At 40.1% G+C, this 23,379-nt stretch overlaps 1 protein-coding gene across 2 annotated transcripts in view; it reads left to right on the forward strand.

Moving 5' to 3' along the window:
- The first annotated feature begins 2,291 nt into the window (after positions 1 to 2,291).
- Positions 2,292 to 23,379, forward strand: part of dennd1a (DENN/MADD domain containing 1A) — a 41,336-nt gene continuing 20,248 nt past the window's right edge. For both annotated transcript variants that reach the window (XM_004564646.5, XM_004564647.5), the window contains exons 1-11: positions 2,292 to 2,449; positions 6,709 to 6,773; positions 10,544 to 10,587; positions 10,831 to 10,880; positions 11,805 to 11,924; positions 18,266 to 18,335; positions 18,675 to 18,755; positions 19,118 to 19,171; positions 20,187 to 20,297; positions 22,690 to 22,790; positions 23,185 to 23,230. In XM_004564646.5, coding sequence (XP_004564703.2) covers positions 2,433 to 2,449; positions 6,709 to 6,773; positions 10,544 to 10,587; positions 10,831 to 10,880; positions 11,805 to 11,924; positions 18,266 to 18,335; positions 18,675 to 18,755; positions 19,118 to 19,171; positions 20,187 to 20,297; positions 22,690 to 22,790; positions 23,185 to 23,230 — 759 coding nt within the window. In that variant the 5' untranslated portion in view covers positions 2,292 to 2,432. The remainder of the gene's footprint in view (positions 2,450 to 6,708; positions 6,774 to 10,543; positions 10,588 to 10,830; positions 10,881 to 11,804; positions 11,925 to 18,265; positions 18,336 to 18,674; positions 18,756 to 19,117; positions 19,172 to 20,186; positions 20,298 to 22,689; positions 22,791 to 23,184; positions 23,231 to 23,379) is intronic.

Here is a 23,379-nt window from a genome sequence, read left to right on the forward strand (position 1 = left end):
TGTTTGAGCAAAGTGGGTCAGTAGTCTCCGCGCCCTGCTTCTAAGTCTCCTGCATACGGGATGGGGCTTTTTTTAAGAGTCTGGTCTGAAAATAGATTTGTATAAATTAACATGTTGAAACGAAAGAAAAAAACGTGGTGACAGATGAGGTTGAAACGGAGATGAAATTTCTATTAAACGTTAATCATTCGGGGGGAGGGGGGGAAACAACTACAAAACAACAAAGCAAGGAAGAACATAATTTAATCTGTTCGGATCTGTAATACAAAATTACTAAAGCAAACTTTTGTATCAAAATGTAAAAAAAAAAAAGAACAAAGAACAATGAGAGACCTGAACACACACAGGTGCATACATTTTACAATTGTTTATTTATCAAGCATATTTAATTAAACTGAATTAATATACGTTTATCCTTGTGCTGTTTTAAGCTATGTTGTGTTAATTATTTGTATATGTATTTTTTGATGCTTTGGCAATAGTATTTTGCCATGATTATTTGGGTCAGTGTTGTTTTTTGTTTGTTTGTTGGGATTTTATATATTTTTTGCCTCTGTACACCACCACAGTGGATTCAGCATCAATCAAACGTCAATATGCGATTGAAGTGCAGCCTTTAATTACAGGGTTTTAACAAAAGAATTCAAGGAGGTGTTGTTGCAAATCTTATGGTCCAGGCTTGCAGGCTGATACAGAACTAAGAATAGGGACAGAGCCAGACTAGTTCAAGCTTCACCTTTTTTGTCTCTGCAGTGTGAACCACACCCAAAACATAATTAAACTAAAACAACCTGACCAACATTTATAACAAAAGTGCTGTAAACTGAGAAAATAAATATATATTTAAAGTATATATATATATATATGTGTGTGTGTGTGTGTGTGTGTGTGTGTGTGTGTGTGTGTGTGTGTGTGTGTGTGTGTATACGCACGAGTGCCCGATGCCATCTAGTAGGCTCTGTGCTTATTGTCCAGCTCCATGGAGCCCACTTGCCATAGAATATCAGAATTGGCAGGCCAACCACTGGCACCCTTTGCTTTTCACAGATGAGAGCAGATTCACCAAGAGCACATGTGACAGAAGTGAAAGGGTCTGGAGAAGCTGTGGAGAATGTCATGCTGCCTGTAAAAGTTTTGGTGTTTGGTGGTGTGTCAGTGATAGTCTGGTGAGGCATATCCATGGAGGGACGCACAGACCTCTACAGGTTAGGCTACGGCACCCTGACTGCCATTCAACATTGGGATGAAATCCTTGGAGCCATTGTCACTGCCAAAGCTTGTGCACTAGGTTCCTCCTGCCCCCAAACTCGCCTGAGCTATTTCTAATAGAAAGCCTCTTGGACATTATATTTTGGTTCAGTTTGTGGGGCAGTGATGGCCTGGTCCAGATCTGGGAGGACATCCCCCATGATACTGTCTGTTATCATAGTAGGAGGATGCCCCAATGTTGTCAGTCATGCATACAAGCATGTAGAGGCTATATAAACTGCTGAATACCACTTTGAATTGCAGCAATGAAATTTCAGCAAAAACAGATTATTCTGTTGCATCAGTTTTTTCCTCTTTGATTTTTGGACTGTCTTTGAATTTAGCCCTGTGTAGGTTGATAATTTTCATTTCCATCAAACAATGTGGCATCCTAACAGATTATCCAGTCCACATCAGCATAGACATCCAGTGTAATTTTTTTTTCCTATTGAGGTCTGATGTGTTTTCAGAAGGTTCATTTAAATATTTTTGAACAGTTTAGAGAATAGTAGAACAAAGATGTAAACTTTGTGGGAATTTTTGTTTTATCATTTTTCTATTTTGCTCTAGTGTTTTGGAAAAAACAGCTTCACTGTAGGAAAAAACACAGGACACACAAATCTGCTGTTTTTTGGAGCATCCGCCCCAATTTTTCCTCTTGTTAATCCACGTAGCTGTCATTTTCATTTATTTTCCTTTTACATTACATTACATTTAAAAACAAAATGTTTGTGACATAAATAATATAATTTATATTTTAGATTATTTCAAAATTAATATTGGTAGAAAATATTACTACTTTATATTAAACTATAAATTATCTCCAAAACTGTTTTTAATTATTAGCTATAAAACCTCAAAATGATGTAATAAACTGCACTGGAGCTACCGTTACAGTAAATGCTGAGTAACAGAAACTTTATCGGCTACAGCACCACGCGACCCAATCGTCTTGTACGTATTGTGGAAGCTGTAGTTTCTAATACTAGGTAGCTGTATGTTATTGACATTCACGTCTTCTATTTAGAAGACTACAAATCCCAGGAGCGGCACAAAGTGGAGCGTGACTTACGCATGGCGATTCACCATGGCGGTGTACTGTTGTGTGTGACGGGCAGGTTAGCTTGAGAAAAATACGGAGTGACGCGTCTGCTGCCAGCCACGGCGGGGAGACCAAATAGAGGATGGGGTCTCGAATCAAGTAAGTATATTTCTCGGTGCGTTAGTTAAAACTGTTGTGTTAGCAGTGTTCCACAGAGTCATGGAGAAGATATCGTAGAGTATGAGGCCCTGGCTAAAAACACTGAAGGGACCTGGAAAACAAAACAAAAAAATAAGAACCTTTTATTTATATATTTTTAATGACACTGAGGTGTACTAGTAACTCAAAGCTTTCCGCGCGGTTAGCGGTGACTGACAGTGAGTGGATATGTAGCCACTTTAAGCATGGTAACTGCATTAGATGTTTTTTTCCCCCAAAACCGGATGCTACTTTTCAGGACTGAGAAGTGCAGCAGAGACGATGACTGCAGGCTACTCTCGTGGCATGATAAAAAAGGACAACTGATCTATAGATTGGCTTTGGTATACAGATATGGTGTATTTATGAGATTTATATCACTATAAGGACAGATTTAGTAAGAAAAGTCCCGCACTGTGTTGAGACACCATGTTAGTAGGGTTATGTGGAGGCCCTACTTTGCCTGCTTTTTAAGAACAATCCTTACAGTTTGGGCTGGATATCATCACTCATTACTATAACTAATTCAATTTCAAGATTTCAATTCGATTCAATTTAACTCAGACAGTCAGACATATTATAATTATGATCATTTATCAGTATATATCCATATACTTAAAATTTTTTATGTCTATGTATAAAACCAAAGCTGACAGTTGTGAGACTGTATCAGAGGTGTAAGCATCATAACAGATGCCTTTGTGTCAAAGTAGCTGAGGATAAAACACAGAAAAACATAAAGGAGATTTTCCTGGCCTGGCTTTTTTATAGCAGATAACCAGCTTAAAAATATTCTGCAGAATGTCAAAAACAGAAGAAATCCATGAATCAACAGATAAACATTACCTGATGCTGCTGAAGTGAAGCAGAGCTAAGTTACAGAGGTTTTATTAAAGACATAGCTCAGTGTTTTGCAATTTGGCATATTTTGTAAAAGTTTACACTTATTTGGTATTGAACAGCAGAAATTAGGCTTTCTGGTCGGAGTTCATTTAAAAAAAAAAAAAAAAAAAAGTCGACAGCACCACACACAACGGTAGACTGGTGCCTAGTAAGCAAGTGAATAATGCAGAAACACAAATTTTTGGTGGTAAACTGGAAGTACCCTGTGGGAATTTATGACAAATATTTTTCAAATGCGAAGCGTAGTTTGATCTTCATTTGCTGCTTTTTCAGTGAATTTTGGTCGGAGGGTGACAAACCTGCAGCTTCAGAATCTGTGAGATGTCGACTTTTAGCACCCGATGAGTTGTCTGTGTTCGTGCCGCCGGGTTGTGCTTTGCATTTACATCTTTCTGTGGAATGTGTTTACCTGCACTTTAATCATTTGGTGTTATAACTCTTTGGTGGTTTTTTGAAATAGTTTTGTGAGCTTTAAGCTGAGATTCTGGTGTTTCTGGCTAAATAAATATATTTAAAAATCAATTCAGGATTTAATGAATCGATATTGCATTATTCAAACTAAAACTGATTTGAATAGGAAAATCAATTTTTTAAACCCACCCCTTGCAATCCCTGAACTTTGGGGCGATGTGTAAAATAAAAAGACAAAAAAACCCCAAGACATAGTGCATGGTCTACAACTAATTTCAACTCTTTCATTGGATAAATGATGTCATCTGACAGAAAGATTTCCACTGCTTTGCCTTGTTGTCTGGCGATATGGATGATGAGGAACTGTAGATCTTAGACATAATTCTCAAATGCGCCAAACCCCTGTGCCTGCCCACAGTCTGTTTCACAGCGGATGTTTGTCGACTAAAGGATTAAATAAACGATTGAAATCTCTTCCTATCAAGACCTTTGTTGAGGATAGTTCTACAAATTTTGGAAATGTTTTGAGTATGAACTCTGAAGAATAATTTAGTGAACAGTAAATGTTCATAATGGTAATTTCCTCACCATGTAAGACTCCCTGAAAAATCAAAACCTGTCACATATTTATCTCTAGCTCACTTTACCAACCTTTACCATTTATGTATTAATACAGCTACACCTATGCTACTACTTGCTGTGAAAGAAGAAAAACATACTTGACCCACCCAACTAGGTTTTTAGCCTAAGATATTCACTGTCTTCTAGGTGAGTTTCTTGTAAAAAGGTATATACAGGGAGTGCAGAATTATTAGGCAAATGAGTATTTTGTCCACATCATCCTCTTCATGCATGTTGTCTTACTCCAAGCTGTATAGGCTCGAAAGCCTACTACCAATTAAGCATATTAGGTGATGTGCATCTCTGTAATGAGAAGGGGTGTGGTCTAATGACATCAACACCCTATATCAGGTGTGCATAATTATTAAGCAACTTCCTTTCCTTTGGCAAAATGAGTCAAAAGAAGGACTTGACAGGCTCAGAAAAGTCAAAAATAGTGAGATATCTTGCAGAGGGATGCAGCAGTCTCAAAATTGCAAAAACCAAGGCGCCAAATAACTGCCCATGAACTGAGAAAAGTCAAGCGTGCAGCTGCCAAGATGCCACTTGCCACCAGTTTGGCCATATTTCAGAGCTGCAACATCACTGGAATGCCCAAAAGCACAAGGTGTGCAATACTCAGAGACATGGCCAAGGTAAGAAAGGCTGAAAGACGACCACCACTGAACAAGACACACAAGCTGAAACATCAAGACTGGGCCAAGAAATATCTCAAGACTGGTGTTTCTAAGGTTTTATGGACTGATGAAATGAGAGTGAGTCTTGATGGGCCAGATGGATGGGCCCGTGGCTGGATTGGTAAAGGGCAGAGAGCTCCAGTCCGACTCAGACGCCAGCAAGGTGGAGGTGGAGTACTGGTTTGGGCTGGTATCATCAAAGATGAGCTTGTGGGGCCTTTTCGGGTTGAGGATGGAGTCAAGCTCAACTCCCAGTCCTACTGCCAGTTTCTGGAAGACACCTTCTTCAAGCAGTGGTACAGGAAGAAGTCTGCATCCTTCAAGAAAAACATGATTTTCATGCAGGACAATGCTCCATCACACGCGTCCAAGTACTCCACAGCGTGGCTGGCAAGAAAGGGTATAAAAGAAGAAAAACTAATGACATGGCCACCTTGTTCACCTGATCTGATCCCCATTGAGAACCTGTGGTCCATCATCAAATGTAAGATTTACAAGGAGGGAAAACAGTACACCTCTCTGAACAGTGTCTGGGAGGCTGTGGTTGCTGCTGCACGCAATGTTGATGGTGAACAGATCAAAACACTGACAGAATCCATGGATGGCAGGCTTTTGAGTGTCCTTGCAAAGAAAGGTGGCTATATTGGTCGCCGATTTGTTTTTGTTTTGTTTTTGAATGTCAGAAATGTATATTTGTGAATGTGGAGATGTTATATTGGTTTCACTGGTAAAAATAAATAATTGAAATGGGTATATATTTGTTTTTTGTTAAGTTGCCTAATAATTATGCACAGTAATAGTCACCTACACACACAGATATCCCCCTAAAATAGCTAAAACTAAAAACAAACTAAAAACTACTTCCAAAAACATTCAGCTTTGATATTAATGAGTTTTTTGGGTTCATTGAGAACATGGTTGTTGTTCAATAATAAAATTATTCCTCAAAAATACAACTTGCCTAATAATTCTGCACTCCCTATATGCTGCGAGACCTGCTCTACCTCCTGGCTGTAGCTCAGCAGTCACTTAACCAAAGCAATCATTAGGCTGTCTTTGGTGGAGCACCTTCTTTGCAACCATTTTCTCCCAAAGCCAGTAACCTCCAGGAACCACTGCCAGTCAGTCTGGGAATATTTCTCCCTGTGGTATCACACCCAATATGGTGGACAGATCTCGACATATGTGCACAGACACCATGAGAAACATTAATACTACAGTACTTACCAGAAATTCCTGCTGCTCTTTCAATTTTCGTGTAGGCCACTTTGCAGTGTCCTTTACCAGTTTTCTTCCTTCATCTTTTTGATGGATGTCTAATTCTTGGTTATATGTTTCTTGTGTTATATTTTCTTTCATTTTTGTATGCAACATAAGTAAACAAAGCTTTTTTACAAATATATTTTTTGGCCTTTGTTTTTGGGTTTATTATATGGATGCAGTGAGAACTGACGGGAAAGAGAGAGGGGAGACATGTGGCAAAGGGCCGTGGGTCAGACTCAAACCTGGGGCCAGCCGCTCTCAGCCATGCTGCATATGGTCGCCTGCTCATCTAACTGAACTAAACTGGCGCCCATAAAGCTATTTTTTTTTTATTATTTGTTGCAGGGAGAACCCTGAGTCTACCTTTGAGGTGTATATGGAGGTGGCCAACCCAGGCATCCACAGTTCTGGTAAGTCCTTAAAAATTACATTTTCTTTTACATATTGATCATGGAACTAGGTGTACATAAACAAGTAATAATGAATGTAAAATCCAATATGTTTCAATACATAGAACCCCTTCAAGGTTAGAATTACCAGAATTTTTCAAGGCATTAATCACAAAATGTTCTCTGGTTATAGTTATAAAAATACCCTGACCAAACCAGACGTACTTAATTAACGTGGAAAATAAATCGATTTATCATCTTTATCATATCTTTATAGTTCTTGTCATCATAGTATCCACTAGAAATGTTCTAACCAACTAATTTCTTAGCTGACTTAGCAAGGAAATAAAGTTTGACTAGATGACTAGTCTAAGACTAAGAAACACTCAGATATCTTGTTACATTTGAGAACCATTTAGTGGACAATTCCAAAAGTTGTCCAAATAAAGGCATTTGAAACCAGTAATCACATTCTTCTTGAGTTGTCCTGGTGGATGATATTGTTTGTATTGATATTGTTTTGTTGTTTGTTTTATTCACTGAATTATGGTATATCTGGTGGAAGACAGCTGTATAACACTTAGAACATAACAGTTTGCCGAGTTTGGGCGTCAATTAAAATGTGAACAATTAGATTAAATGAGTATTACATCTGGTACTGCCTAGTCACATTATTAACAGTTAGTAGTCTAGTTGACTCTTTGCACACATCCTTAGTATCCACATCTGCTCATAATACAATTTTCACTGCTGGTTATCTACCTTCCATTCTCTAACACTAGAAAAAAAAACTCAGTTGGAATCGAATATTTTTCTTGGGACTTTTTTTTTTTTTTACCCAACCTAATGCACTTTCCCCTCCAATGTTTTATGCAGTCTGATCCCCTGGGGAACCAAAGACCTCCTCAGTTTCTCTGTACACAACTGACTTTAAACTACACAGCATTCTCTGTTCTAACACTGCCACCACAGGGTCGAACAAACAAGCCTGCCTTCTTGATTATTTTATTCAGCCAGTGATTGTTCTTCTTCTTGGTAGAGCTCTCCCAGCAGACCACAGCATAGGGAATTGCATTAGCAACCACCGACTGATACAACATCTGTAGCAGCTTTCAGAGGATGTTCAGCCTCCGCAGGAAAAATAAAGTCGAGCCTACCCTTTCCCAAAAGAGAAGGTGGAATAAAGCTAGCTATTTAGGCCTCCTGTCTCTTTGTGCAATCTCATACTTATTCCAAAACGTTGAGAGAAGGGCCACACCATTTGTTGCATATTACTGTGGATAGTTCTCTGGTACACTTTTTACACGTTTTGCAGCAGACAACAAACTACACTGCTTTATCATGTCAATATCTCTGTCACTACCACTTCCCTTACACTACTTTTAATAGATTTCTGGTAATGTGGAAATGTGAAATTGCTCTTTTTTTCTTCTGTCCTATCTGTTGATGAAGTGTGCCCACACATAGAGTGGAATGGCCCAAACCTTGGGGTGTTGGTTATAGTAATTATGAAATCTTGACAACAAGTCACGGATTAGTACATAAAGGGTCCTGTGCCAGTGTACTGTTTTGTAAACTAGAGCAGGGTGATATGACCAAAAATATTTATAGCGATATACATTTGAAAATTTGCGATAACGATATAACTGACAATATAATTGACACTAGACAAAATACTTTACAACTCCACAACTTTATAGTGCAAAGAAAACCCCAGCAATGTATTTTCACTTAAACAAGCAGCTGTTTTTTATGTGCATTAAAGTAATATAAAAATTTAACAGTGCAAATGCAAATTCCTTGCTGACAGTTTAACCAAAAGGCCTTTCCAGTGGAAATTGGCCGACATATCCTCAGCATAACCATGTATAATATCCACAAAACTTAAAAAGAGGTTATACACACAATACGATAATATTATGTTGAAGCACAGTACGTATCACTCCGCGAGGCTCCTGCCTACGATAGCCGTAATGCTCCGACAATTCATCAAGCGGTGCGGGTTTGTAGCTTAGCAAAGTCGTACTGAAACATTTGACAGATTTTGACAGATGTGTACCACATAAAATAATTTAGAGGTCAGTAAACACAACCAGAATTCATACATAAGGCGCACAGGATTATAAGGGGCACTGTCGATTTTCAGAAAAATCAAAGGATTAATTTTAAGTGTGCCGTATTTTCCAAAAAACACGGTAATAAAGACGGCCTGCTAGCATGCTCTACCAAAAATAGTGCTTTGTTGTGTATCTGACGGACGAAAGCTAAACCAGTTCCACACTGAAGTTGCAGCATTTTTACAAACCAATTCTGGTTCATCTGTTTCATTCAACGATCCGCTTTCGCCCTTCTCATTCTCCGTCGCTGCCATGCTTTTTCCGCCATGTGTGTATGAAAACAAAGACACTGTGCATGCACGTTTTACCCATATTCTATCACGATATTTCATTTTCTTATCGTTGCCCAACATTATACCAGTATTACTGTGAACGGTATGATATGGCTCAGCCCTATTGTAAACTTTAATTTTATTTTGTGATTATTTCATAATTTTTGGCTAGCAAGAAAAAAGTTATGTCAGTAGGAACATTTCAAGAGGTTAAGATGATGGCACCAGCTGAGTTATGGTGATATATCTCAACTCTGTCTCTAAAGTTTTTTTATCTGCAGCAAGTGACTAATTTCCTGGATACCGAGGAGAGGTTGTTGGCTGTATTTCTAAGAATTTTATCCTGTTTGCAGAGGAAATGATGAAACTGCAGTCTTCAAGATGCAATATCCATTTGTTTTTTATTTACTGTTTTAAGCAGAATGCTTATATTAGAAGTGTCATTTGTAAGGGGGATTTATACCCTTGCTTACATTGTTTCTCCCTTGTCATATGAGGGAACAGTGCAGCACTCAACATGTTGCAGTAAAGCTCAAGCTCACCTCCTGGGCAGAACATACAGTGATGATCAAATCTGCTGATGAGTGCAGACATGATTTTGGTTTAGCAACAAAATAAAAAATTCCTTTTCCAACATGACTGTGCACCAATGCACAAAGCAAGGTCCGTAAGACATGGATGGGGGGAATTTGGTATGGAACACCTTGACTGGTCTTCACAGAGTCCTGACCTCAACTCGACAGAACACCTTTGGGATGAATTAGAGGGCAGACTGTGAGCCAGGCCTTCTTGTCCAACATCAGTGTTTTGACCTCACAAATGCCCTTCTGGAAGATTGGTCAAAAATTCCTATAAACACCTAACCTAAAAATCGTGTAAAGCTTTGCCGAAAGAGCTGAAGCTGTTATCATAGTAAACCCATTAAGAATGGGATGTCACTCAAGTTCATGCATGTGAACTGCAAATTTTTGGGTCACTTGGATTTGTTCAATTTTTTTATTTGTACTTTTTCTGCTTTTTTTTCTTTTCTTATGAGAATAACTGTTTAAATTCAAAGTCAGTCAGGTTTCTCTTTTACAAAAGGGGTGAGTGATAACTCTCAGATAATTAATTTGCATATTTTGTCTAAACATAAAAAAAGATGATGAAAGAAGATTTTTCATAGTTTTTTTTTTCCTCTTAAGGTTTAATGTCACAGCACTGTGAGTTAAGGGTGCAGAAATTAACTAAGAGATCATATGCGTACAAGACTGAATGTGTCTGCCAGCGACTCCTCATACATATACTGAAAGTGGGGAAACCCCTAAGCCTCATGGATTGGGTCATAGTCTTTAGGGTTGTCTTGTTGAAAGGAAGCTGGTGATTTCAGTGAAGTCATTTTCTGTCTGTATGCTTCTAACAGGGCCAGAGGTTCGTCGGCAGTTTCCCGACGACTACAGAGATCAGGTCTTACATTTTCTTTTTTTTATGTATTGTACTTTTCTACAGTTGTACATACCATGCTTTCACTTTTTCTCTTTGACAAGCATTATTTTTATGTAATTTTTAATTATTATGTAGTGTCAATAATGTAAATGCCTCTATGCACACTGTTCTCTATGGATAGCTTCACATTACATGTTCCATTTGAGCCCCTCTAAATTTGTTCATGGATTAATGTACTTTATAATCCCTTTCTTTGTACCACAGGAAACTCTTAAAACTGTGTCCAAGTTCTGCTTCCCTTTCAGCATGGACAGGTATACACACATACACATCTGCACCTACATAGGGTTGATTAAATCTAAGAGAATTGAATTAAAATCATTGCTGTGGGTATTCAATGAAGTTTTTGGTGCTGGTACACTATTATTTATGTTAATGACACTATTAAATGCTATAGTATTTTGGCTCGTTTGGGCTATTAGCAAAATTATATACAGTATTTAGCCACACTAAGAACAAGAGGGGAAAAAAAGTAATGTTAGATGTTGTTGTTATAAGCTAAAGATGGGTCATTTTGAGATGTTGGTTTGGGGAAATTAAAATAATACAATGCTTTTGTTAGGTGCTGTAGTATAAATGCTAAAACAGTCCATTTTTGCCTGTTTGATTTAAATAGGTGACAATGCTTGATTGCCTTTTTCAGTAAAACATGGATGTCATATCTTGACTTGGACATAAAAGTCTCAAAATGTCTCACTCGAAACATCAAGATGAAAGTCACCTAGGATTTTGAAATTGATACCATATGTTCATCTACTAAGAATCTTAGATGCGTTTCTCAGTGACCTTGATGTCAACCTTAGTGGTCAAGGTTTCTGAAAATCTTGTGAATGCGATAACTTGAGAACAAGGCGAAGTAGGATTTCGAAATTTTATTCCATAGGTGTATCTCTAGGAGGCTGAGGAATACCACCAGTTGCCGCCAATATCTTTTTAAAACTATTCAGACCTGATGGGAGTTCAGGAGCTGGCCTAAAGATTGTCCACTAAACTAAGCTCAAATAAAACAGCATTCATTCATTGATTGTTCTGCTTTTATTAAGTTTTATTTGGCACCATTAACAGATGTCCGTTTTATTCTATATGAAGTCTGTTTGTCTATATATTCTGTTTATTTGTGTATCTGTATCTTATGGAAAGGACTTAGTCTTGTCTTCTCCTCCTCTCTCAACCAACAGTCTTTCTGTCAACCAAGTTGGCCAGAACTTTACGTTTGTGTTGACTGACATTGAGAGCAAACAGAGGTTTGGCTTTTGCCGCCTCTCGTCAGGTGCACACACTTGCTACTGTATTCTTAGGTAAGTATGTGTATAGGTGAGTGTGGGGTGTGCGTTCATTGTATTGTGGATTTTTTGTGAAAAGCTGATATAAAACTGTTTTATTGCCAAATAAAAGAAGGTCTAGAAAAACAAATAAGCCTGACTTTTGATGAGATGTTAAATTTGGCAGTAAGATACTGTACATATTTTGTTATCTCCACTAGTGATAACAAATTGACATCAGACTGAGAATCTCGCCCGTGCATCTTCTTTAGCTTTTGAATTTTCTGTGATTATACTTTATTTGCAGTCTTTAAAAATTAGTCATCCTAGTAAGTTCAATTCAATTCAAATCAGTTTAATTTATATAGTGAAAAACCAACAGCCGTCACATCAGGGACCTTTATATTCTAAGGTAAAGACCCTATAATCATAATGAAAAAAATCAGATGACACCTCATGAGCAAGCACTTGGTGACAGTAAGAAGGAAGAATCCCTTTTAACAGGAAGAAATCCCTGACAGAAACGGAGAGGGCCATTTAGGGCAACCAGTTGGGATTGTCTGTTAAATCTAAAAAAAATATTGTTTAGATTTAACAGCGAGCCAAGGAAGAGCAGCCAGTACAGGAGTGAAACGTCAAGTCAAATGGACCTCAGACTTGACTAAAAGCAGCTGAAAATGGGTACGTCTATAGCTGATTTAAAAGTGTTCGTTTTTTCCAGTATGGGGTGTCCGACTATTCCAGAGTCTAGCAGCTGTAACTGCAAAGCCCTAGTTGCCTTTAGTTTTTGGGTGAGGCACTGACAGAAAACTAACAGGATGTTGATCTCAGTGACCTGGAGGCAAAAGACAGAATTAAAAGTTCTGTAATATATTGTGGCACTAATCTATGAAGACGTTAAAAAACAAGTACTAAACTTTTTTCATGTATTTAAACCTTCATAGGTAGCCAGTGCAGCTGAGCTAAAACAGGAGTAATATACTGTCTTTCCTTTGAATCAGTTAAATTAAAGCAGCTGTATTTTGAACCATTTGCAAATTAAAGGGTGTGGAAGTGCCTAAACCTGTGTACAGGGAATTGCAGTAGTTTTTTATATTGCCATTAACCTTGTTTTCAGCTTCTTCTTTTTTTTCCAGCTGTATAATGAGCCAGAGGTATGTAGGTTCAAAACTAATTCAGATTATCCTATCCTTCAGATCCTTCAGTTTCAGATATCAAATCCTGCAGTGATTGCTATAAATGTGTGTTGTTGTTGTTGTTGGTGGGGTTTTTTTTGTTTTGTTTTTAGCTAATGCTTTAGCTACCTAATTTCTGCAACTTGATCAAAGACTTTGCTATGTCTATGATAAGCTAGGCAATCACAGCTGTTGCCAGTTACAGATAACACTTTACTCAAATACTAGCTAGTTATAACAATCACTGAAAAGAAACATAAGCATGTACTTACAGTAAGTACATGCTAAATCCGTTGTGATATGTCCATCTGAGCCTACCTAGCATGGGCCCAATCGCCACTACCAGGCAATTAATGTCACATTAGTTGGCTGGGAGTAGTGGTTGAGCTCTGTCTCCTGAACAAGAGCTTTTTTTGAGTGTGAGAGAAAGCTTGAACTGCTGAGCCTGAGTACGAGGTTAATGAACCCCTGATCTACAGAGAACTGTCCATTTGACCATTTTACTGGAACTAATATTCAAATGTATGATGATGAAACTGTAATAATGAAATTGAAGCTGATGCCAAAGATACAAATGTTCTCTTGAATGTTACCACATGGTTGAATCCGTGTTGTCTTCACGTGTATCCATCCATCCATCTTCATCCGCTTTGTCCGGGGCCGGGTCACGGGGGCAGCAGCCTAAGCAAAGAGGCCCAGACCTCCCTCTCCCCAGCCACCTCCTCCAGCTTATCCGGGGGAATACCAAGGCGTTCCCAGGCCAGCCGAGAGATATAATCTCTCCAGCGTGTCCTGGGTCTGCCCCGGGGCCTCCTCCCGGTGGGACATGCCTGGAACACCTCACCCAGGAGGCGCCCAGGGGGCATCCTTGTCAGATGCCCGAACCACCTCAGCTGGCTCCTTTCGATGTGGAGCAGCAGCTGCTCTACTCTGAGCCCCTCCCGGATGGCCGAACTTCTCACCCTATCTCTAAGGGAGAGGCCAGCCACCCTTCGGAGGAAGCTCATTTCTGCCGCTTGTATCCGCGATCTCGTTCTTTCAGTCACTACCCACAGCTCGTGGCCATAGGTGAGGGTAGGGACGTAGATCGACCGGTAGATTGAGAGCTTCGCTTTTACACTCGGCTCCCTCTTCACCACGACGGACCGGTGCAGCGTCCGCATTACTGCAGCTGCAGCCCCAATCCGTCTGTCGATCTCCGGCTCCCTTCTCCCATCACTCGCGAACAAGACCCCGAGATACTTGAACTCCTCCACTTGGGGCAGGAACTCATCCCCGACCCGGAGTGGGCACTCCACCCTTTTCCGGCTGAGAACCATGGCCTCAGATTTGGAGGTGCTGATCCTCATTCCCGCTGCTTCACACTCGGCTGCGAACCGTTCCAGTGCGAGCTGGAGGCCCTCACCCGATGAAGCCAACAGAACCACATCATCTGCAAAAATCAGAGATGAGATTCTGAGGCCACCAAAGCGAAAGCCCTCCGCCACTTGGCTGCGCCTAGAAATCCTGTCCATAAAAATTATGAACAGAACCGGAGACAAAGGGCAGCCCTGGCGGAGCCCATCACCCACCGGGAACGAGTCCGACTTATTGCCGGCGATGCGAACCAAGCTCTTGCAACGGTTGTATAGGGATCGAATGGCCCGTAGCAATGGGCCAGACACCCCATATTCCCGCAACACCTCCCACAGGACACCCCGAGGGACACGGTCGAATGCCTTCTCCAAGTCCACAAAACACATGTAGACTGGTTGGGCAAACTCCCATGCACCCTCAAGTATCCTGGAGAGGATAAAGAGCTGGTCCAGTGTTCCGCGACCAGGACGAAAACCGCATTGTTCCTCCTGTATCCGAGGTTCGACTAACGGACGAACTCTCCTTTCCAGCACCCTGGCATAGACTTTCCCAGGGAGGCTGAGGAGTGTGATCCCCCTGTAGTTGGAACACACCCTCCGGTCCCCTTTCTTAAAGATGGGGACCACCACCCCGGTCTGCCAGTCCACAGGTACTGCCCCTGATCTCCACGCAACATTGCAGAGGCGTGTCAACCAGGACAGCCCTACAACGTCCAGAGCCTTCAGGAACTCGGGGCGGACCTCATCAACACCAGGGGTTCTGCCACCAAGGAGTTGTTTAACTGCCTCAGTGACCTCGCCCCCGGAAATTGGCGGGTCATTCCCCTCATCCCCAGACTCTGCTTCCTCCTCGGAAGACGTGTCAGTGGGATTAAGGAGGTCCTCGAAGTATTCCTTCCACCGCCTGACAATTTTCTCAGTCGACGTCAGCAGCGCTCCGCCAGCACTATACACAGTGCAGGTAGAGCACCGCTTTCCCCTCCTGAGACGTCTGACGGTTTGCCAGAATCTCTTCGAGGCAGTCCGAAAGTCTTTTTCCATGGCCTCTCCGAACTCCTCCCACACCCGAGTTTTTGCTTCAGCCACTGCCCGAGCCGCATTCCGCTTGGCCTGTCGATACCTGTCGGCTGCCTCCGGAGTCCCACAGGCTAACCAAGCCCGATAGGACTCCTTCTTCAGCCTGGTGGCTCCCTTCACCTCTGGTGTCCACCATTTGGTTCGGGGATTACCACCACGGCAGGCACCAACCACCTTGCGGCCGCAGCTCAATGCAGCAGCTTCGGCAATGGAGACGCTGAACATGGTCCATTCGGACTCAATGTCCCCAGTCTCCCTCGGAATGCTGTTGAAGCTCTGCCGGAGGTGTGCGTTGAAGATCTCGCGGACTGGGGCCTCTGCTAGACGTTCCCAGCACACCCTCACTATGCGTTTAGGTGCACCAGGTCTGTCCAGCGTCCTCCCCCGCCACCTGATCCAACTCACCACCAGGTGGTGATCAGTTGACAGCTCAGCCCCTTTCTTTACCCGAGTGTCCAGAACATATGGTCGCAGGTCTGCTGATACGATTACAAAATCGATCATCGACCTACGGCCTAGAGCGTCCTGGTGCCACGTGCACTTATGGACACTCTTATGTTCGAACAGGGTGTTTGTTATGGCCAAACTGTGATTAGCACAGAAGTCCAATAACAGAGCACCGCTCGGGTTCAGATCAGGGAGGCCGTTCCTCCCAATCACGCCCCTCCAGGTCTCGCTGTCGTTACCCACGTGAGCATTGAAGTCTCCCAGCAGGACAACAGAGTCTCCAGGTGGAGCACGTGTATTAAAACAATTTTAACTTTCCATTGTCTCTAAGTGCTTGCTCATAGGGGATGATCTGATTGTTGAGGTTTTCTCTGTATTATTGTAAGGTCTTTAGCTTAGAATATAAAGCATATTGAGGAACTGTTGTTGTGATTTGTTGCTATAAAAATAAAATTTAAATTAATTAAATTTAGCTAATACAGCTAACATGTATGTACACCACCAGTCAAAAGTTTGGACACACCTTCTCATTTAATGGTTTTTCTTTTTCTTTTTTTTTTTTTACTACTTTCTACATTGTAGATACATACTGAAGACATCAAATATATGAAGCAAGTTGTATGAAATTATACAGCAAAGAAAAAATTGATAAATAACTAAATATGTATTTTCTTTTAGATTGCTCAAAGTAGCCACCCTTTGTTTTGTTGATGGCGCTGCAAACCGTTGGCCTTCTCTCAGTGAGCTTCATAATGACAGGTGTGTCTTGTCAGAGTTTATTTGTGGAATTACTAGCTTTCTTAATAGGGTTGCGACCATTAGTTGTGTTGTGCAGAAGTCAGGTTGCTAACAGCTGACAGCCCTATTTGACAACTGTTGGAAATCATATTATAGCAAGAACCAAACAGCTAAGTAAAGAGAAATGACACTCCATCACTACTTTAAGAACTGAAGGTCATTCAATACGGAAAATTGCTAAAACTTTGAATATGCCCCCAAGTGCAGTCACGAAAACCATCGAGTGATTTGAAAAAAAAAACAAACTGGCTCACATGAACACTCCCCCAGGAAAGGAAGACCAAGAGTCACCTCTTCTGCTGATGATAAATTCAGTGGAGTCACCAGCCTCAGAAATTGCAAGTTAAAAGCATCTCAGATTAGAGCCCATATAAATGCCACACAGAGTTCCAGTAGCAGACACATCTCTACATCAACTGTTCAGAGGAGACTGGGGAATCAGGCCTTTATGGTCAAATAGCTGCTAAGAAACCACTACTAAGAAAAGCAACAAGTAGAAGAGATTTGTTTGGGCCAAATTTGAGATCTTTGGTTCCACACTTTGTGTAAGATAGAAAAGGTGAGAAAATAGTCTCTATATGCATGGTTCCCACCATGAAGCATGGAGGAGGAGGTGTGATGGTGTGGGGCATGCCCTGCTGGTGACACTGTTGGGGATTTAATTTTTATGTACAAAACTGAAGGCACACTGAACAAGCATGGCTACCACAGGATCCTGCAGCAACATGCCATCCCATCCGGTTTTGCATTTAGTTGGACCACCATTTACTTTTCAACAGGGCAATGACCCCAAACACACCTCCAGACTGTATAAGGGCTATATGACCAAGAAGAAGAGTGATGGAGTGCTGTGCCAGATGACTAAACCCAATCAAGATGGTTTAGGATGGACTGCAGAGTGAAGGGAAAAGGCCCAGCAAGCAAAGGGTGGCTATTTTGAAGAGTCTAAAATATATGTTTTGAGTTATTTCACACTTTGTTTATTACATAATTCCATGTGTTTAATTCATAGTGTTGATGCCTTCAGTGAGAATCTACAATGTAAAGAGTCCTGAAAATAAAGAAAAACCATTAAATGAAAAAGTGTGTCGAAATGTTTGACTGGTAGCATATATTACTCGGTCTCTTCTCATATTCATTATTGTTTGATTACATGGTCTCAATGCTTTAAAACCATTGCAGGCTCTATATAACTATGAAAACCTTTGAATAAAACGCTTTTGTTGTAACATTATCACCATTGTTAATTTTTTTTCAAAGGCACCTTATACTTCTTTTTTTTTTTTGTTGAGTACATGAATTACCACATTGTTTGGAATATTTTACCCAATATACCTTCTTTGGCACTTAGTCATTACTATTGTTTTTTTGTTTTATTTTTGGTCAGTCTACATTTTTGTGGTTTCCTGTGTTTCACTTTATTTCTGCCATTGCTGAATGAACTCCACTCTACCTTTTTTAAAAATAGATGATTTCCATCTTGCTTGAATTGTGCTAATTAAAAACTGGTTTTGTGACTTTGTAGCTACCTTCCCTGGTTCGAAGTTTTCTACAAGCTGCTTAATATCCTTGCAGATTACACTGTCAAAGGACAGGTGAGAAATGACACACGATTCATCTTGAAATTGGATTTCTTCACCTCAGTTAGGAATTCATTGGCCAGTCTCTTCATTAGCCAATACATGCATGTCAGATCTTCTGTCCATTTTACTTTTAGCATCAGATACGGTCATTGTTTATTGGCCCTGGCTTGCTGGGGCTTTCAAATGTAGCTGCAGTTTTGGGACTTTTTCTGAGACTCTAGCTACACCATAACAGGTTATCGGTTCAGGCTGTGCTATTTGTATTTATTCGCATGAGGACATGCTATCCATGCATTTAGCGTGTTCTGATTAATTTTTTTATTAATTATTTTCATTTATTTATTTTTTTAGGAAAGCCAGTGGCAAGAGCTCCTGTTGCTACTGTATACGCTGCCCATCCCTGAACCTTGTGTCCCCATTCACCTTGGTGTGGTGAGTCTGACTCAACACATCACATCCAACTAAACTCGTAATTACACTGGAAAACACATATTACCTTTCCTTCATACAGAGGAAGTAATGGAATAATGGAATCACCCATACAAAATCCTGAAACAAGTTTAATTTTTAGCTTTAAAGTGTGACGCTCTCCTGGATTACTACACTAGATGTTATTATGAATCATCATGCAGGGAATGCTGCTTAGATTTTCTACATTCTTTATTCACACTGTGAAGCACTCAGACACTAGGTGTTATTATGAATCATCATGCAGGGAATGCTGCTTAGATTTTCTACATTCTTTATTCACACTGTGAAGCACTCAGACACTTGTTGTCTGTCTCTCTCTCTAGCATTCCTATTTCATTGTGCCTGACACAAAGGAACTTCCCAGCATACCTGAGAATGTGAGTGTTTACTTTTCCTTTATGCTGAAAACATTAAAGTCAAATCTCAAAGCTGCTTTACATTTTGTCAAACAGAAGCCCACCGTTTTGACAGCTGACTCGTATCTCAACTATGACTTTGAAATGAGAGACTTTAGACAGGTTTTTGAGTGCACATGAATATGTGCTTATGTATTTTTTTCTTATGGACATAAACATCTTTTGACTTTTGAGGTCATCCCATGCTATGTGTGTAGATAGACCTACTGAATGGTAAAGTTCCACCCATAGACACAGTAATATCTGCTGTACATTAACAGGGTTACTGCAAATAAATAGTTGACGTACTCTTCTGTAAGAGCAGAAATATAGAAGTGCTCTAGGCTGTCAGGATCAAAAATTATAATGAATAAAAATAGCTTCAGATATTTGATCCTGTAAACCCAAAGTCTCACCTCTTGACAGCTTATGTCAAAATAACTACCCAACATGAAAGAATTTGAATTTCATTGATCACTGGGACATAAAACTAAATGTATAGACTCAAACTGTTTTTTGTTTTTTTTGGGTTTTTTTAAAAGGTTGCTGACTTTGCACTAGATTAAGTTATTACTTGGCAGTTAACTGTTACACATTATTACTGTTACCAATTTCTCCCATAGGTCCTGAGTGTTGTGTTTCTGGGAAAGACAAGTTTTTGGTCACATCGAAGCAGTACCTTCTGTCTTCAAGCCAATTTAAAAAGTCATCAACTATGTCCCGCTTGTAATGAAAATGACAAAAAAAAATCATTGGATTAGATTGTTTCTAGTCCAGATCAGCTACTGTAACTTCGATTGGGAGTGCTATAGGGAGTGCATAAATAATGTGCCAAAACATATGTACATTGTGCAGTTAACATGACTGCCATATTGCACTGCATTTATCAAATGAAATGCACAATATGGAGTTTCACAGGTTGACATTGTGATTCTCACTGGTCTTTACTGTCACAACTAACTCTTGTTTTTTCTCTTATTTTGTTTGATCCTTGCAGAGAAACCTAACAGAGTACTTTGTAGCAGTAGATGTCAATAACATGCTTCATCTGTATGCTAGTATGCTTTATGAACGTCGAATCCTCATCTGCTGTAGCAAACTTAGCACTGTAAGTAGAGTCCACTTCCTCTTTCTTCTCTCTGTTAATGCTCTGCCAGTTTGATAAGATAAGATAACCTTTATTAGTCCCACACGTGGGAAATTTGAAATTTGTTGGGCCTTGAATATTTCAGTAATTTGTCAATTTGTTAATGACCATGAAGAGATTTTCTTTAAACTGTCATTTTGAAACAATTCCCTTAAAGTGGCCACAGATATCATTTCACCCCATATTTAGAACACTGGTAGTAAACAGGCAAGTGTTGTTACTGAACGATGGAAAATAATGTGCTATATGATCAAATGCAAAAGCCAATGAAGATCTCTTTGGTTTTATTTTGTTTATTTCACTTTCAGTTTTGCTTTTTTGTTTCCCTTTGACATCCAGCCACCTTTAATGTAGCTGTAATATAGATTTTGACATTTTTCCATTTGTTTTCCTATTTTTAATTTTCAACCACATCCCTGTTGTTCCAACTACCTGAATGAAAGATATAGGTAGCTATCAAGGAAAACAAAATCACTATTCTCCTTTGCTCCACCTCCGAAAATGTTTCCACCCAACCCAGTTCTGAATTAACTGTTTGTTTGTTTTAAATTCTTTGTACAATAAATTGAACATATTTAAAGACCCTATACCAAATTTTAATCTCGTAGTTTTACAGTCCCTCAAAGTAGAGAGTGGTGGTTTAAGTGAGTATTTGAGCATTTTTTAACCCTCAAATAGACAGAACAAGAACTTAATCTTTCTTGACTGTTTTTACAATTCAGAGGTATCCTATTTATCACTGGATAAAAAGTGTAGTAAACAGTGGACAGGTTGTGAATTCATCTTTATAAAAATAAACCTAATTGTCCATTGAGGACATATGAAACCACATTGACCAAAACAATTAACTTGGAGATTACAGCCTGAGTCTTTAATATGTCTCTATATTATAGGTCTGAAAATTTCAAGGCTTCAGTCTGAAGTTCTGAAGACTTGAACTGTATTTTCACAGTTGCTGTCTGAATGTAAAACGGATTGATACTGTACCCTAGGGCAGTGGTTCCCAAACTTTTTTTGCTGGGCCCCCCTTTGTTTTACAAAGCCCCCCCCAACGCACACACACACACACATCCTCCAACCACACACACCCATATTTTGCTCCATTGCGGTTTATTTTACACCTCAAACATTTAGTAAACAATTAAGCAAATACAAGTAATCTGCAATAAATTACAGGTAGTAAGAAAATAAACTACTAACTTTTTTACGCTGCGTCCGCACCTACACGGGTATTTTTGAAAACGCAGCTGTTTCGTCCACACGTAAACGGCGTTTTTAATCACCGAAAACTGAGATTTTTTTAAAACTCCTTTTTTGCGTTTACGTGTGGACGAGGAATACAGAGCTGGTCACGCAACGTCAAAGGTTTGTGCCTTTTTTCATGTCAGCTGTGCTCCACGTTATTGTTTACATGAGATGAATTGCAGAATGGCAGATAGAGACAAAATACTGTTAATCTGACTGTCTGCAGGTTTTACACGCTTACATACACACACAGTTACTGTCCCTCCATTTAGAAAGGCAGAGGCGTCACGATGTGCTTATTTTACGTGTAGTTGTTTTTTCCTGTGTAATAATATTCAACATTGCTGTCAATACATTTTTCAAAAAATGCCTCTCTGTGCAAAATGGGTTTAAAAACATCAAAAAATGTGGGATACTGCTTGTCCGTGATTTAGACAGGGGGAACAAATCGTGGTAGGATCAGCGTGATATTATTTGTATCCCGCTGTAACTTTTCTGTATAAAGAGCTAACCTCTCCAAAATGTCAGGAGTAGTTAGTCATTGCAAGAAGTGTTTGTGAACTAAAAATCAAGAATGTGGGATACTGTTTGTCCGTGATTTGGAGAGCCCAGCTCCCGATGCAGGGGAAACCAATTCTGCAGGGGAGACCTACCTCAGCACTTGTGCAGGTGAAACCAAAGAGAAGATATGCTTCACCATATTTTCTAGTCTTTGGGTCGGAAGGAAGTTGGTTTGCTTCACCTCCCGCTTTGCGTTTGTGTGGGAGCCCCATGCTAGCAGTGTCCAAGCATTGTTTTTTTTTGTTTTTTTTCCCCTTTTCATACCCCCCCCCCCCCCCCCCCCCCCCCCCCGCAATGGCTCTGCGCCCCCTCTAGGGGGCGGGCCCCACACTTTGGGAAGGTCTGCCCTAGGGTATCGTCTTCACAGCGCACTCATCCTAGACCCTATTCTATCTTTCTGGAAGTTAATGGGACCATAGTTTAATTTTGTGTTGGTTACTTCCCATCTAGACCAGCACTTTGGTCTATATGGTCACTTTGGAATCAGTTTTTCTGGTGCAGTTTGCATATTGTCTAAAAAACAAAACATCTCTTTGGGTGTTCACAGTTAACAGCTTGTGTCCATGGGTCTGCAGCCATGTTATTTCCAATGCACTGGCAACATGTTTACATCCCTGTCTTGCCTCAGCATCTGTTAGACTACTGTTGGTGAGTGTACTGGGCATCATCTACACTCCAGATTCTCTACATGGTAAAACACATGGTGCCAAGGCACACTCAAATGCGATCTGCAGAATATAATTTATATGTAAAGTATAGTTCATATTTCAATAAGACACCTTCATGTTTTTGGTCTGACTCCTTTTTTTAATCGAATAATTAATTTCGTCAATGTTTACCTTTTGTCTTGATAAATTTGAATGATCTTGCAATCAGCAAAATAATTGCAGCATCTCTTGCACACTGTTTCTGGAGTTGAATGAGAAAAAATATCTTAATAGGTTGTGGAAGTGCCTGCCAACTAGACTGAAAACCAGTGTTAAGATTACACAACCAAGCTATTAGCTCATTTATAGCTATGTGTGGCTTTTTTCCCCCCCAGTGCCCCGATGCCTTACCTCATTGGAGTCCACTCCAGCCTAATGGAGGTAGGTGTGTTCAACTGGCATTTAGTAGAAAAAGTTAATTGTTTTCAGTCATTCTTTCTCTGGTATGAACTAGTTGTTTGAACGTTTGGCGTCTATACAGAAATCTTTGTGTATTTTGACACTTGGTATTATGCCATGTCTTCTCTCTA

This window comes from Maylandia zebra, linkage group LG7 (genome assembly GCF_041146795.1).
Source record: "Maylandia zebra isolate NMK-2024a linkage group LG7, Mzebra_GT3a, whole genome shotgun sequence".
Lineage (NCBI taxonomy): Eukaryota > Metazoa > Chordata > Actinopteri > Cichliformes > Cichlidae > Maylandia > Maylandia zebra.